This window comes from Apteryx rowi, unplaced genomic scaffold (assembly GCF_003343035.1).
Source record: "Apteryx rowi isolate R43461 unplaced genomic scaffold, aptRow1 scaffold_5, whole genome shotgun sequence".
Taxonomy (NCBI): Eukaryota; Metazoa; Chordata; class Aves; order Apterygiformes; family Apterygidae; genus Apteryx; species Apteryx rowi.
Window position 1 is genome coordinate 6810202 of NW_020450760.1, and position 15920 is coordinate 6826121.

The window sequence follows — 15920 nt, forward strand, 5'->3', positions numbered from 1 at the left end:
ATCCATGTACAAAGAAGGTCAAAAAAATTCTTTAGTGTATAAAAACAAAATATGAGTAAATCTCTGATCCTAAAGGCAAACTGCAGTTAATTCCAATTGCTCTTAGTTCTGGAGAAGTCTACAGCCTGCTCAGTTTTACCCTTCACAATCCAATTTGCTTTCTACTTCCTTGTGTTTGCAGAAGAAAAAGTCCAGTCCAAAAACACCACACACAAAAGATAATCAGTGTAGCATGGACTAGATTAACAGGTTTTAAGGATAAAAGGCACAAGTAGGACATTTTCTGATATCCTTAATACATGGAGTTTCAGTCCCTAACTTTGATGTCAAGGTCAATATTTTTGTGATTGAGCTTGAACTTCCTTTTAAACAGACCCTTGCTCATGCTCAATAACCATCTAACCAGTACATTCACCTGACAGTTTGTATCAGCAGTGAGGAACAGAAGCCCTGACAGTATTCAGCTAGCTCAGATCACATCAGATGCTCTCTATAAACCTATCTGGTGTATATAGACCATCCTATGCTGGTCTGTTGCTAAAAGCTTCACACAATATTAAGCCTTTTGATGGTGTCAATGGTTGAGCTCACCTGCCTCTTTCTGCTCTCCCAGCTTGTCCAGGATGTTAAAGGAAATGTCCAAGTATTCTCTCTGAATAGCACTCACAGCAATCTTCCTCTGCTTCCTCTGGCGGGGAACAATCTGAATCTTAAATTCTGACTCCTCAGCCTCCTCTTCCTGCTTCTGCTCCATATTTTGTTCAGTGTCAGACTCTGTGTTGGTGTCGAGTTTATCACTTTCTATTTGGTTTTCAGAATCCTCAGGAACTTTAATAAGGACTGTTTTGACATTTGGGCTTGGAATTGCTCCACTAGGTCTAATTTCCTCCACACTGAACTCAGAGCTATCATCAAGGGACATTTCTGGAAGGGCAAATGACTTCTGCAGCAGGTCCCTTTTCTGTTTCAGTGTTAGTGAGTTCCCACAGGACATGTCCTGAAGTTCCTCAGGCTTAGCTAAATCTGAAGAGTCCTTTCGATCTCTGGGAGAAGTGGAAGGGATCTCCTCTTTTCCTACTGAAGCACTGTTGCTTGCATCCTTGGAACTAAAGTCTTTGGAGCAATCTTCAATGCTGAACTGAACTAGAGGGGCTGTGCTGAGGCTGAGTGCAGAGGCATTGATAGGGGTTGAGGGAGACGACACAGCAGTTTTGCCAGAGACCTCATCATTTAACTGGTTTGTTGTTTCTTCTTCTTCATCGCTCTCCACTATTCTAAGGGGAGGAAGTGGTTCAAAGACTAAAGAGTCACTGTCTGAAGTAGAGAGTACTGAATGCTTTTCAGGACCTGATGTTGAGTCAGAGGACAAATCTATCAGATCTAAATCCTCCTTGGGACCAGAAGGTTTAACCGGAGAGTCCACTTTCACTTCATAGGTTTCCATGCAGTTTAACCTGACTTCTGGTATGACAGGTCTTCTTGTTTCCTGAAAACTCTCTGTAGGAGGGGGATTTTCTTGTGTTTCTATATTTTCAGTTTTGGTAGAAGAATTCTGCCGAGGTCGTCCATAATCATTCTGTCTGTGCATGGTGTAAGCAGCAGGGACAGGTGGTTTTTCTAAGTCACATCGGTCTATGCAGGACTTCCTACGATGTTCATCTAATGTAAACAACAGGGAGTCTGCATTCCCTATATCAAGAGATTTTTGTTTTAGAGAGCGCAGTTTTTTTTTCTGAATGCTTTCTTCTCTCACACAGCGTAGAATACTGTCTTGTAAGGCCCCCGTCTCTCTATATTCAGCCAGCTCTATTTCACCTGATTAAAACAGAAAGAGCTGATACTATCTCAGTTGGAGACTTTTGGCAGGTATTTTCATTCTCATCTCACAAGTCAGCACATAACTGGCATTTCAGATAGAAACCCAGTATTAGTTACACATCAGTCAAAATTGCTGAAGATTTGTTTTATCCTCAGAGCCACATTACATAGATTTTTATAACAAACTACAAAAACACTACTATAAAAATAATTCTACTCATCCCAGACAGATGTACCCTGAAGATAGTCCACTTGATCTTATGCATCAAATAGAAGATGGCAGAGAACAGTAATTTCTGCAGACACTTGAGATGGCTGCATTATGCATGAGAAGTGAAACAAGAAGAGTTACGCAGATAACCTCAAAGAGTTTTCAGTATAATCTTTGACTACAGCATTGTGCACAACGATTACAGCGTTGTGCACAATGTATATTAGAGAGCACATCTATGTGTTATTTATGGCAGCACAGGTAGGCTTAACCAGGGTGCTTCTAATTCAAGAAGCAAGGGTAGCAATAGCAGTGAGGATGTGGCAGCACAAGCTTCAGCACAGACAACTGTTCAGAAAATTACTCCTCCAGAAATCTTAGTTGCTAGTCTCTGCTGGGGTCTATCTCATCACATAGTCATAGCTTCCCATCCTAGCAGGAGTAAAGTGAGTGCAGGTATGCTCACTGGTGCTACCACTGGACTTCTATTCTGTCATATGCACATTTAAAAAGGTTATCATTATCATTAATAACATGTATTCGAGTAACACATAATATTCCTGATCATTATCAGCCCCATATTTCAAAACATTCCACATATCAATCACCATGCGAAAAAGCAGCAAGAAAAGTTAAAGCAGATGTTTGCTCTAGTCAGAATGTTTTTCTCCCTGTGCAAATATTTGGAATAAAAAAAGAGAAAGGGGGGGAGGCTCTTTGATGCTTTAATTTTTAGGGTGTTCATTCCAGAATCCTAAATCTGTAAACAGAACCCCTTTTCTATTTTTGGAAACCAGCAATTGACCCTTTTCTCTAATGAAAAACTAGCATATTTGTAGCAACAGAAATTGCTTGTCCTAGAGTTCCACACAATGAAAAAGCCAATTTCTGTGAAAAAAATTAATTTGAATAAAAATTTTCAACCAAATGGTAGAAAAAGATTRCAAGAAGTCTTCTTAAGAAACTTTCTGATATTCAAAAGAGCTTAAGTTTTCAGAAAACAACTGCTGATTTTACATGTTTTCATGAAACATGTTTACATCTTTCATTTTGGAGTGTCTATTTTGAGATTCCTTTAAGAGAATTCATTTCAGAGAAATGGAGAGTACCTGCTCTCAAAAATCAGAGAGAGTCTTTGCATTTAAATTATGCAGTGCAACAAACTCTTCAAAAAAAGGTGATAGCTTGAATCTAACATGTATTTCTGCATGAGTTTATGTTGATAAAAATTCATACTTCTCTGAGCATTCATCTCAACTGGTTGATATTTCACCATTTTGCTGCCACCAATTCTTTTCAGTCTTGCAAAGAAAGTTTGAGACTCTTTATTGCAAGGTCCGGTTGGTGTATCATGAATATCAGATTCATCAAAAACACTGTCTTCCTCTGCTGGAGAAAGAAAAAACATTAATATTCTTAAGAGAGTGCAGTTCCTTGAACGAAAAACAGTCCATGTAGCAAATCCTTAGCTAGTTTAAATTAGCTTTGAATTGGAAAATGAAGAATCATCTGAAACTTGTAAAGAAATGCATATCCCAAGTATATCCTTTGCCATTCTTGTCACATTTTGAATTTTTAAGGTTTGAAAGGACAGAGATAAATGGAATAATGGGATACAATGCAACAAAAGCGTGCCAAAGTTTTTACCATTCTAACCTGATTTTTTCTGCTAATAAGACAACAGATTCCTTAGAAGGAAGAAAAACAGTAGATCTGGACACTGACTTCAGTATATAACCGACCATAGTGCTCAATGAGAATTAGTACATTGAAAGAGATAGGAATTAGTATAAGAACTTCAAAGTGAGTAATGAACTAGCAAAATAGGAAAGTGAAAAAAAAATGGAAGGAGTTCACTTTTGGAGTTCTACAAGAATGGTCTTAGGACCAGTTTTTAAATATTTCAGTCAGCCACTTGGAGAGAAAATACAGGAGTGTGTTATTAAATCTGTAATACAAAAGTACAAATATGACCAATATGAGGAAGATCAGAATAATAACCAAGAAGAAACAGATAATCTTGGGAAGCCAGTAACATAGAATGAGACCTAACTATGAATAATGACATTATTGATGTAGGATGTAATAGCAAAACATTATGCTCCAATTTGAGACCTTGCAGTTGGAGACAGCAGAGAAGAAGAAAGATTCCAGTCTATTCATCCATCAAACAATTACCATATGTCACTTGTATAAAAAAGGAAAAATCCAAGTCTGTCATGTATCTAGTGAGGCATCTCCAAGGAAACAAGAAACACTACTAGGACATTAAAGAAAATAAAGCACTCATCTTAAGAGAAGAAGCAAAAAGAGTTTGCCTTGTTTATTCTAGTAAACAAACACCGAGAGGGAATGTGTTTGGTGTCCAGGAATGAAAAGGAGACAAGTAAGCCTAAGTGTAACAATGGCTTAAAACTGAAGACATAAACTAGACATTAATATATTTAACTTTAAAATTGGTGGAAAGTTTCTATTAGATGTGAAATTATGGAACAGCCACCTAAAAGCATGAAGGATAAGAAACCCAAATGATAAGATGAAACCAGAAAATTAACAAAATTAGCTGATAATACAGATTTCTGCAGGGACTGGGCTTAATAAACTGGGAGATCACTTTTAGCTCTATGTTGTATGCATCGAGTTTTCCCCTGCCTTTCTCACAGGATTCATCATCAGCTCTACAACAATCTGTACACATGCCATGACCCCAATCACAAAGTGTAGCAGAAAAATTAGGACAGAGGTTCAGTACTGGGAAAATCCATCCTTGGCACAGGGATCCTTGCGGCCTAACAAAATTCTCATGATGATCATCTAAACATCACCTTTAATGATCTCAGCAGCTCACATACTACCTGGCTAGAGACTAAACCAGCCTCCTTAGGAAAGGTGAAAGGGACTTCAGCTTTCCACACACCTATGGAATGATGTTGGCTGCTTCTTGCAGGTGGAGGAAAACTTCCCTGCATCCTCTTTTTGCCCTTCTGTACAACTTCAGCAAAGGAGGACACTCACCCCTTTGATGAAGTCAGCATTTACAAAGTAAGAGTTTGCCCTTCTATAGTCCTTTATCTCTGAGCAGCCCCAGATCCTTCATAACAAGCTTTGGGAAGCAGGTAAATACTATTCACCCTACTTTAAACATGGGGAAACAGTAATGAAGTGAGACAAAAGGCCACCCAGGAAATCAATGTCAGATACAGGATTGAAACACCAGATTTTCTAAACCTAACTTGGTACTCACTGAACAGCAAGCTGAGTATCTAGGCACTTCACTTAGTCTTGGAAACGTCTCAGAATCAACCCTGAATCCGTTTTATAAATGTGTTACTACTACCCTTAATATTCTTAAATCACCCTAACTCACTTCAGCAGCTCAAAGCAAAGACAAATTCATGGCAAGTTCACAGTTATCTGAAGCCTCTTAGCCCTTCTCTGGCAATACAAAATGTTCAAGTGAGCTAGAATATGTAATGTATCATTTACATCCATTTTAAGGTTGCTTTAATTTGCTAGAGCTGAGAGATATGTTCTTCAGGCAAACAAATTTCAGGTCTTTGTTCTGTTGGATATCTTTTCATTGAGCAAAGAGCAGCAAAAGAGAAAAGGTACTGACATACATAAAAGGACAGAGTGCTCCTTGTATTCTTCTTCTTCAGGAAGAATAGTTTGCTGCACACTAGGAAGAATGTTTGAAAAGGAGGATGTAAATAACAAATGACTAAAAGGTAGCTGTAGTTTAACATCAAAAGAACCTTTTAAGTTTTGATCAGATAAATTTATCACATAATAAACTTTGCAATTGTAGGGAATCGCATTCAGTGACATATCACAGAATCACAGAATGGTTGAGGTTGGAAGGGACCTCTGGAGATCATCTAGTCCAACCCCCCTGCTCMASCAGGGTCACCTAGAGCACATTGCACAGGATTGCGTCCAGGCAGCTTTTGAATATCTCCAGAGAAGGAGACTCCACAACCTCTCTGGGCAACCTGTTCCAGTGCTCTATCACCCTCACAGTGAAAAAGTATTTCCTCATGTTCAGATGGAAGTGTCTGTGTTTCAGTTTGTGTCCGCTGCCTCGTGTCCTGTCGCTGGGAACCACTGAAAAGAGTCTGGTCCCATCCTCTCGACACCCTCCCTTCAGATACTTGTACACATTGATAAGATCTCCTCTCAGCCTTCTCTTCTMCAGGCTAAACAGGCCCAGCTCTCTCAGCCTTTCCTCATAAGAGAGATGTTCCAGTCCCCTAATCATCTTTGTAGCCCTTCACTGGACTTGCTGCAGTAGTGCCACATCCCTCTTGTACTGGGGAGCCCAGAACTGGACACAGCACTCCAGATGGGGCCTCACCAGGGCTGAGTAGAGGGGGAGAATCACCTCCCTCCACCTGCTGGCAACACTCTTCCTGATGCACCCCACGATACCATTGGCCTTCTTGGCCACAAGGGCACCTTGCTGCCTCATGCTTAACTTGGTGTCCACCAGCACTCCCAGGTCCTTCTCMGCAGAGCTGCTTTCCAGCAGGTCAACCCCCCCCAACCTGTACTGGTGCCTGGGGTTATTCCTCCCTAGGTGCAGGACCCTGCACTTGACTTTGTTGAACTTCATGAGGTTCCTCTCCGCCCACCTCTCCAGCCTGTCCAGGTCTCTCTGAATGGCAGCACAGCCCTCTGGTGTATCGGCCACTCCTCCCAGTTTTGTATCATCAGCAAACTTGGAGGCTGAGGGTGCACTCTGTCCCTTCATCCAAGTCATTGATGAATATGTTGAACAGGGCTGGACCCAGTACTGACCCCTGGGGGACACTGCTAGCTACAGGCCTCCAACTAGACTCTGTGCCGCTGATCAAAACCCTCTGAGCTCTGCCATTCAGCCAGTTCTCAATCCACCTCACTGTCCACTCATCTAACCTGCACTTCCTGAGCTTGTCTATGAGGATGTTATGGGAGACAGTGTCAAAAGCCTTGCTGAAGTCAAGGTAAACAACATCCACTGCTCCATATATTACTTCTCAGGACCTAAACTTACACCAGCTCACAACATCACATCATCTTTGTTATAGCTGGCAAGTGCATACAGAAAAGTTAACAATCAGACACAGATTCTGGGGGTGGAAGCATCCTCCTCTGCCCTTAGACATCTACGTCATACATGTTTGTATCTAAGCTAGGTCAACTTCAGCTCCTTTCACAGTCAGAGAAAAAACAAACCATAGACTGAATTATCATTTTCATATTTCAACATCTACTATTTGCTACTATATATGTTACTATAAACTACGTACTATATAGCATTCGCTATTTTGACCATCTGCTTTGGGATGAAATGATATGCACTCCAAAAGCACCTGTTTTTCCTCTTAACTCTGATTGGATTCTAGACAGCTAGCACACACAGATGTCTACACTTAGTCAGATGAAACCCATTCCCAATATTTGAAAATATCCACAACATGGTAACAGGTTGATTGTGTCTCCTGTGTGTGGGCATGATTCTCCATCATCAAATTTGCAAGCAGTTAATATTTTCATAAAAAAAGACCAAGGACTAGCCAGGCACGGTGACTGAACTACTAAGTCTTAGGTACACTCTCTTCAAGTTAGGCTGCTATGCTATGCTCAGCCTCCAGACAAATAGTGCATTTCTTTTCCTATAGATGCCTGTAGTTGGTCAGATGAATCACACCTTGGTCTTCATTGAGACACCTATGTTCTAAATTCAGACCACACTTACCCTTTATCTACAACAGCAGCGAGACTTAATGAACTAAATTAAAGAGTATCATAAAAATGAGAGTGTTTAAAATACCTTTTTCCTTTTCACTGTATCGGCTTATGTTACTGTTGTCACTATACAAAGGACCAGCAGTTGCATGGGGCTTGCAGCTGTGATATTGAGCGTTGAGGGTATTGACTGTGATGTGGATTAGGTGAAGTACAATCTTGCTGATTTCACAGTCTCTGTAGGGATACTGTTCAGTGAAAGAGAAAAACTTCGGCTTAAAAACTAACTTTGGATAAACATTTAGGCAATAAAATAGAAAAATGACAAGAATATTTTCAGCCAGATRTCCTTTGCCTTACTTTGATCATACATTTCTAAATACATCATGAGAAGCAGGACTGTTTTCAGCTTTGTACAGACATTTATTACATTGTTTCCTTGATTTTCTTATTACAAAACCAGTTATTAATAATACTGCAAAAGGTCGTATCAGAACTGGTCTCCAAATACTCTGTTTCAATCTGCATGTTAACATTCACTGCTAGTGTCTCTACTTCTTTGCACACCCTATATGCCAGCTAGAACTTTATTAAACATATCAAAAGCATTCACATCTTCATTTCTGCACGTAAACACATTGTATTTTAATAACGCTTCCTAAAAGCATCACTTAACTAAAGAATACAAGTTGTTAAGCTGACCCACTGCATTTAAAAGTTACCCAATTTTTTAAAATCAGTTCTAAGTTACATAGAATACTATCCATGATCTTTCCTTTCTATCAGCTTTTGGAACTTTATACAGTATTTTCCTATTTTCAAATATGTATTTTTCTTTCTCGGGTAGCTGTATGAAAGACAATACAGACAGCAAGAGGAACAGGTCACTAGCACAGATGAAAGTGTAAACTACTTCAGACAAATTAAAATTAAATACACAAAGTAAGAAAACCAAAGAAGAGAAACTCTTTATAGTTCCTTTCATTTGCAGTAGATTTAGGTACTCTATCTAATAAATTTCACTTTGAAGTGTGAATTTTAGGGTGGATGGCATCTTTTTAAGGCCACTCACCTTATAAAGAATGACAAGTAAAGCCTTTAACCACATCTGCCGAATGTGAGGCTTGAGGGTCCAGAGGGAGCAGCGAGGAGGCTGCTGAAAGTAATGCCTTAGCTGAGGACAAGTGCAATATTTCAACACCTGCACCACCAAGGGAAGAAGGTGTTTTCCAAGGTTGATGTTATAGTCCATCACCTGAAAAGAATATTAGCACAGGAGTTAGTACACCAAAATCAACAATGCTGATGTTGAAAGGCAAAATATCTAATGCAGTTTAGATATTAGTTAAGTGAAAAGAAGCATATTTTCAAGGCAGCCTCACTATTAGGTAGAAACTTGCCAGCTTGCCAGTTTGTAACAACTTTGTGTTGCATGTATTCCTTTGTAGTGAAACTGTTGGTTTGTTACCTACCCTTGCAAAAAGCCACACTTGACAGTATCTGCAAGCTCTACCCAGCAAGACCTACAGACAAAGTACGCATCAACACTCATTCCAAAGCCTTTTAAAGTATCTTTCTGGGAGACAGTGAGTCCAGCCAGGCATGACTGTGTGAAATCTATACAACTGCCAATCTGCAAACATATACAAGCTAGGTGTGCAATGTGGTTCAGCTGATCAAACTGCTGTTTTTGATGACATCCTTCTGCAATACAGCTGTCCAAAAGCTAAGGAAAGTGAAAAGTGGGCTCCTACAGTCTTGTGTTAAGCTGTAAGGCAACAAATTAACTAAACTCTTTAATGACTTCTTTTAACCATACAAACAGTAATTGTTGAACTGTAAACAAAAGATAGGCATATTTCGCACTTAAATACTCTCCTTGTACTGAAAGATTTCAGTACATTTTATTCCGTGACAGAATTACTATTCAAATCATTTTACATCACTTTCATCTTTGAAAGTTAATGGACTTCTCATGGCCAGCACCAGCTATGAAAAGGGAAAATAGGTTTCTGAATTAATTCTATGACTTAAAAAACGTTTCTCCAGCACCTAATCACTGCTATAAAACACTTCCCAAAACTGTTTGGTGCTAGGAAATTAAATAACACTTTTTATTTTACTGTAGAAAAGTCTTCTTTTAGCTAGATATGCAAAATGAAACAAAAGATGTGTTATAAAAAGCATTTTATCTGGCACAGTCTATATTGCAATGTTCATTGGAATGTCTATAGAATAAATTATGCTGGGATAACACAGCATTATAGCATAGTTTGATCATGCCTCAACAGACAAAACCATATTATGGTATACCCCATGTTTAACAGACAGACAATTGTGAGGGTTTTTTTTTTAATTAATTATCACTGCCAGTTTTCATTAATTTCTCATCAGTCTTGCAACATTAGCTGCTTTTTTCTTAAGCCACATATTCTGGAATCATGTAATCAGCCAAGAATCCCACTCTTTGCTATAGCAAAGGTAAGTATGTGGCAGAGAAGTTAYGAAGGAAGTCTAAATATTTAATTCCTAAAGGATCCACAAATAAAGCTAATAAAAAATATCCAGCTATAGAAAATGTTCATCATTTTTAAGCGGTGGTGCTGCTGTAGCCAGGTTGCTATTGTTACTGCTAACCATAAGCCTTGCCTCCTTCATGAACTTTGAAGAGCATCATGCCACTTGGTGCCTATCTTATATGCTTGACTCCTGACAGTTAGCTACAGTGTGGGCATAAATTCTCACTGACACGACTGTGTTTTCTATTGACACTGTATTGCTAATTTTCATTATTTTTCATCAATCTTGCAATATTGGCTGGCTTTCTTTAAAGCCATATGTCCTGGAATCAGTAGCTGAACTAGATCATACCCAGGATCCACAAAGCCCTTGCCTCTGACACTGACTGATATTTGATGCCTAGAGAGATATAACAGCAGAGCAAGCAAACACCTGTGCATCCCCTAAAATCTATCACCTCCCATGATCTGCAGTTTAAATGGACTTAGCACTTTATCAGGAGCCCTGTACATCTAAACAGACACAAACATTGCTTATCATCCACATCATCCATTTCCTTCAGAGCTGTATATCTGCTTTTTGATTTTGTTTTTATTAGAACATGGGGACAAGCCTAATTTACAAACACAAAATTTATCTCCCAAGTTCCCTCCTGAACAGGCTGATTAGAGTTTTTTCCCTATAAAATCCTCTAGTTCAATGTGCAACTGTCTCAGATTTTCCTGCTGCATGCACAGAGGTAAAGAGATGAATCCCATGCCTATCCATGTAGGGTTGCCCTGTCAATCAGATGGCATATATCACCAAACATGGCCCTGCCCTGCAACGCCTTGTGCCCTCAGGCTGAGCTATGGTTATATAGCATGGTTCGGACAAAGTCATCCATACAAGAAGACAGAGCCCTGCCTTAACACAGTACATCCTGTAATGCAGACAGGCCTTCAGTTGAGTAGACACATTTTTTAAGATGTCATAGGCAGATTTAGAAGAAATGATGCTACAAATCCTGAGCAGAACTCAGCCTGGGATCTGGAGTAGAGCACTACACTGCTAGGTTCCCACACATGCTGTACTTCCACCCCCCAGACAGGATTGTACAACATTGCCACCATGCGGGGCAATACTGAACTGACTTCAAGCAGCAAAACATTTCCACATTTGCTGCTAAGGAGGGAAAAAAGGCATTTTATCCTTTCAAAAATTCCAAATACTCAGATTTTATGATGCAAAACGTTAACAGAAGTCTTTGATAATGTTTTCTTGAACTGATCATTCCAACCAAGTTTGTAATTAAAACCAAGGAATCAGGCAAGCTAGTCCAGTCCCAATGTTTGCAGAGCTGATAGTGCAAAGCAAGTAGATATGACCGGGGGGGCAGCAGGAGCATGTAATTGGAACAGATTTTTATTTTTTTTTAATAAAAAGTTCCATACAGACTTTTCATTCTGCTAATGTGTACTGAGAGTGCATCAAATAGCATTTCTTTTGCAGCAAAGGAGATTCCCAACAGAACACATCCTTACAGCTAAGAAAAAAATCTCCCCAAAAAACAATTTAAGAGTTTCGACACCTACAAYATGGAGAAAAAATCCTGGCCCACTGAAGTCCTCAGACACACTCCATTTGACTTCAGTGGAGCCAAGATTCATCCATGAAGCTTTTCAGACAGAAATGGTGAATTTGGCTATCCTTAGACAGTTTAAAAATAGAAAAGGCAGGGCTGATATTTAGAGGGGCAGTAAGTAGTACTTCTGAAAACCAGGTCATTTAAGATCTTTGTCTGAAGTTTGGGCATCCAGACTTGGAAAACGTGCAGAGAAGTGTGGAAGATACTGCCCTGTGATCTAAACCACCACTTCTGGACTCTCAATACAACATAATGGGCCTGAACCTCCTTTCACATGCTTCATCTTAAAACTGTACAAGGGGAAGATGAGCCAGGAACAACATACAGCAATGCTGCCCCAAGACAGTGGATCAGATGCATTTGCAGTTATCCATCTTGCACTGACACCTTCTATTTTGCCTGCTGGAACATAGATACTTGACTTCTCCATAACTATGAAAGTTCATGCAAGTTATCTTCATTACAATGAAGAATCAAGATATTCAAAAATATCACTCCTTCCAGTGTATGGAACCAGAAAACCGTAATAAGAAGTGAGGTTACGGGAGAGGTAAGGACAGCTATGAGCAATGGCTGAACTTTACAACAGGCATATTAAGAGTCTGGCAGATATCTAAAGCAATAATACTGTCTTCTCCCCTACAGTAATCCTTATGGGATACTGTGATGAGGAGAAAATGTTGTGGAATTATGGAATTGATGAAGCTTCTTCACCATAAACAGTAAGTGTGCAAGTGTGCAATGCTTTTCATCATCACAAAAAATGTTCTTTCAGTAAGAATCAAGCCTCAGAAGAGGCTTGTGATATAAGGAATAACTGCCATCCTTACTTTAAAGGTAGAGAAAGAAGGTACAAGGCAACTGCTCAAAGTCATTTATCATAGCAGTATAGATTTTATGAAAGGGGCACCAGTCCCTAGGAAAGGGAGAAAAGAAATTTCTGGTCCACTCTAAGGAGGACAGTGAGTCTACTGCAAAGTGAGGAATGTCAGAAAGCTTACAGATTATTTACGCAGGGGACAGGCAAGGGCTCATGGCTCTCAGGTCTTCCTCAGGGGGAAAGCAGGAAATTATATGTGAGGAAAGTGAGGCACTCAAAGGCTAGGGAAAGAGGGTAAGGGGCATTTTGGAGCAGTCTCTGATTTTTCAAACACAGAAGTACTTGCACACCTGTGCATGCATGTGTGTGCGCGCACACACGCACTACCGCTATGCCACCAATGTAGCAAGTTTAGAGCACTAGCATGAAGGTATTTAGCATCCTTCTCTGTAACCATTTACTTTTTTTATTCCCAAGCAAAACTCTACAGAAAGCACTTAATTAGATCAGACAGAGTTTTCTGAAGGGTAAAGATGCAAGTAGTCTTCCTCATTCCCAAATTCACCTCAGCAGTTGAGGAGGTATTAAGTAGAGCAAAATAGGGTTACCACACTCAGCCATTATTTTGGTACAAGGAGGGCTGTGCTACTGCCGTTTCAATCACAGGCAAAGAGAAATAGCTGCAAAAGGTAGTAAGTGCCTTCACCTACTTGTGCTATTCCGGCGATAAAGGCATTAAAGCAAGTTGAAATGCGCATTTTCTGTGGTGCAATCATGAAGCATCCTTCCTGCTGATCATAGCCAAGCAAGACGTACAGATGGCGCTTGACTGTGTTGAAAGCCTTAGCGCTGCTGATGTCCGACTCAGCGCTGCTCTCATCCTTTGCCATGAACTTCATGAGCACAGTAATCAGTTGGTGGACAGTCTGGTGATCAATCCCAGCATCCTCTGGCAGCAGATCTTTTATTGTATTATCATTCTCTGGGGAGGGTTGTCCTAGCAGTACAAGAGAGACATTGGTGACATTCTGCCTATTTCTCAGCTTTCTCACATTTAATAAAGCTGCTAATCTTCCCATCCCAGTGCATCTCTGCCAAACTGAGTGTAACTATTCCTTTATATCAATAGGAATTAAAGGCAAATCAAATCCCATGGCCACCATATTCTCATCTAGCATAGTTTTCATTCTTTCTCAGCCAATATTAGTGGACATCAGTCTTTTCATTTTCATATTCCAGATTGTTATGGATTTTTACAATATTTCCATGTACTTTTAGATCTGTTTATTATTACCAGACTCCTCTAGTAATTGCTTTTAGAGGTATCCTCTTCTATCTCACCCTGTGTGTAAGGCCTTTTATATTACTAAAGATCTTTAGTGCTTAGCAGTTCTTACAGTTCTGTGCTATACTAACAATAGCAACTGAATTCACAAAAAGCAGCAGGTATTTCACACATCAGTGTATCAGGTTTTTTTTTTTATTAATTATGAAAATGTGAATGGCTACAGCACAGTAAAGAAAGTAATGACAAACATGGTCTGTTAAGCAGTAGTTTAGATAAAATGCTTCTCTATAAATAAAATGCACACCTTACTTTCAGTAGAATAATTAACAAAGATCAGAGAAAATACTCTTTGCGACAGCATCAAAAAGGGGGAGATACTTGAAATTTAAGTTTTTGATTACACCATTAATTTTAATTTGTTCATTAAATACCATTACTGTTAATGAGGTCACAATTAATTTTAATAGTTACTAAAATGTATTCTGATGAATTTTCTGATCTGTGATTAAAAATCTGTTTAATGACAAATAATTGTGAGATTTTAAAAAGAAGTAATAAGTCCTGTGCAGGAGGAGAGGGAAAGCCATTTGTCTTCTGGTTTTCAAAGCATCTATGAGAAGTCTAAATCATGCTGTCAGAGTTTTCTTCATATCAGTGATTACTTGGTACTTACAACTTTTTTTATATATGTATTTTAGTGAAAATTGAAATTTGCTGTTCGGATAATGACTTGAACCTGGAAACTGAGGCTTCAAAATAGCAAAATATGTCTAATAAAATCACAGTGGCTGAGAATGCCTATTGTGAGACTGACACTTTTCATGTGACAGGTTTCTTTAACCCTAATATAGAGAACGGTGYTAATAAAAAAGAACAATCACTTGCTTTCATATCTGCTCTTCGCACCTTTATTTCACTCGCTCTTTCTATGACCCTGTGACAATCTGCACATATGTTCTTTAAGGACGGGTTGATTGCCAACTCTCACTGGGCTGATATGATAGGGCTATAAACAGTGCTAATTCAGATACTCTCCTAATCCATTTCATATCTCAAAGTTAGTGCCTATGTGGGCAAGGCATTCTCCTGTTCAAATGATTACCCAGTAAACTGATCTGTTCCGATTGTGAATTTGTGTCTGTTGAAAATATTGCAAGTCCTGAAGAAAGAAGTAAAAAGATCTGAAACTGAGATTTCCACTTCCAGCTGGTCAGCGTATACAGGGCTCAAGCAGAGCAAGAAATGTCAGTGATCATCCTTATTTAGAGATTATATACTTACTTGGGCCCTGCTGAGCTAGCTATTCTACAAACGGTTGACAGAAGGGCTGCATCTTCACAAAATGTTGTCAGTAAATAAAAAATAAGGGACTCAGGATGGATATAAGTATACAGAGGGGACACTGCAACTTATAGTACCTGCACTCAAAAGCATTCTGTCTACTGGCTCTCTAAAACCTGAAGGTGAAAAATCAACCTGAACATAGGTTACTCATTGGGACAGCACACTTAAGATTTGCTAGTTCCTGTGGGCAATGAAACACAGGAGGGTGAGACACTAGCAGCACAACTGACTGCTCTGAATAATCTCCCCCAGTCCTGAAGCACTATTTACAACTGGGGGCAGTTTTCAGTACAGATCTACAATACAACTTSAATTTACACCTTGTGGAACCACACTGAGACACCTGAATCACTCAGCCTTTTAAATAGCTCGCATCTTGCATAAATTCATCTTCTGAGTCAGCAAGAAAGCCAGCACTAGTGCCTTGCTTTTCCTGTTTCATCGAAACATCCCCCTTTCCTAACCTACCTGGTGTTTGATCTGGTGTTCCACCAAGTGCTGGAGCAGACTGCTCATGTCTGGTCAAGCTGACAGCTTAAAAAAAAAAAAAAAAAAAAAAAAAAAA

The 15920-nt window shown here is 39.4% G+C and overlaps 1 protein-coding gene across 2 annotated transcripts in view; it reads right to left on the reverse strand.

The window, feature by feature from the left end:
* UNC79 (unc-79 homolog, NALCN channel complex subunit) overlaps nucleotides 1-15920 on the reverse strand; it is a 107248-nt gene that overhangs the window by 51729 nt on the left and 39599 nt on the right. The window contains exons 26-30 of one of the 2 annotated variants that reach the window (XM_026079529.1): nucleotides 13434-13720; nucleotides 8829-9011; nucleotides 7842-8004; nucleotides 3266-3415; nucleotides 592-1815 (exon numbers count right to left, since the gene is read on the reverse strand). In XM_026079529.1, coding sequence (XP_025935314.1) covers nucleotides 592-1815; nucleotides 3266-3415; nucleotides 7842-8004; nucleotides 8829-9011; nucleotides 13434-13720 — 2007 coding nt within the window. The remainder of the gene's footprint in view (nucleotides 1-591; nucleotides 1816-3265; nucleotides 3416-7841; nucleotides 8005-8828; nucleotides 9012-13433; nucleotides 13721-15920) is intronic. The other variant, XM_026079530.1, reaches the window with a different exon arrangement.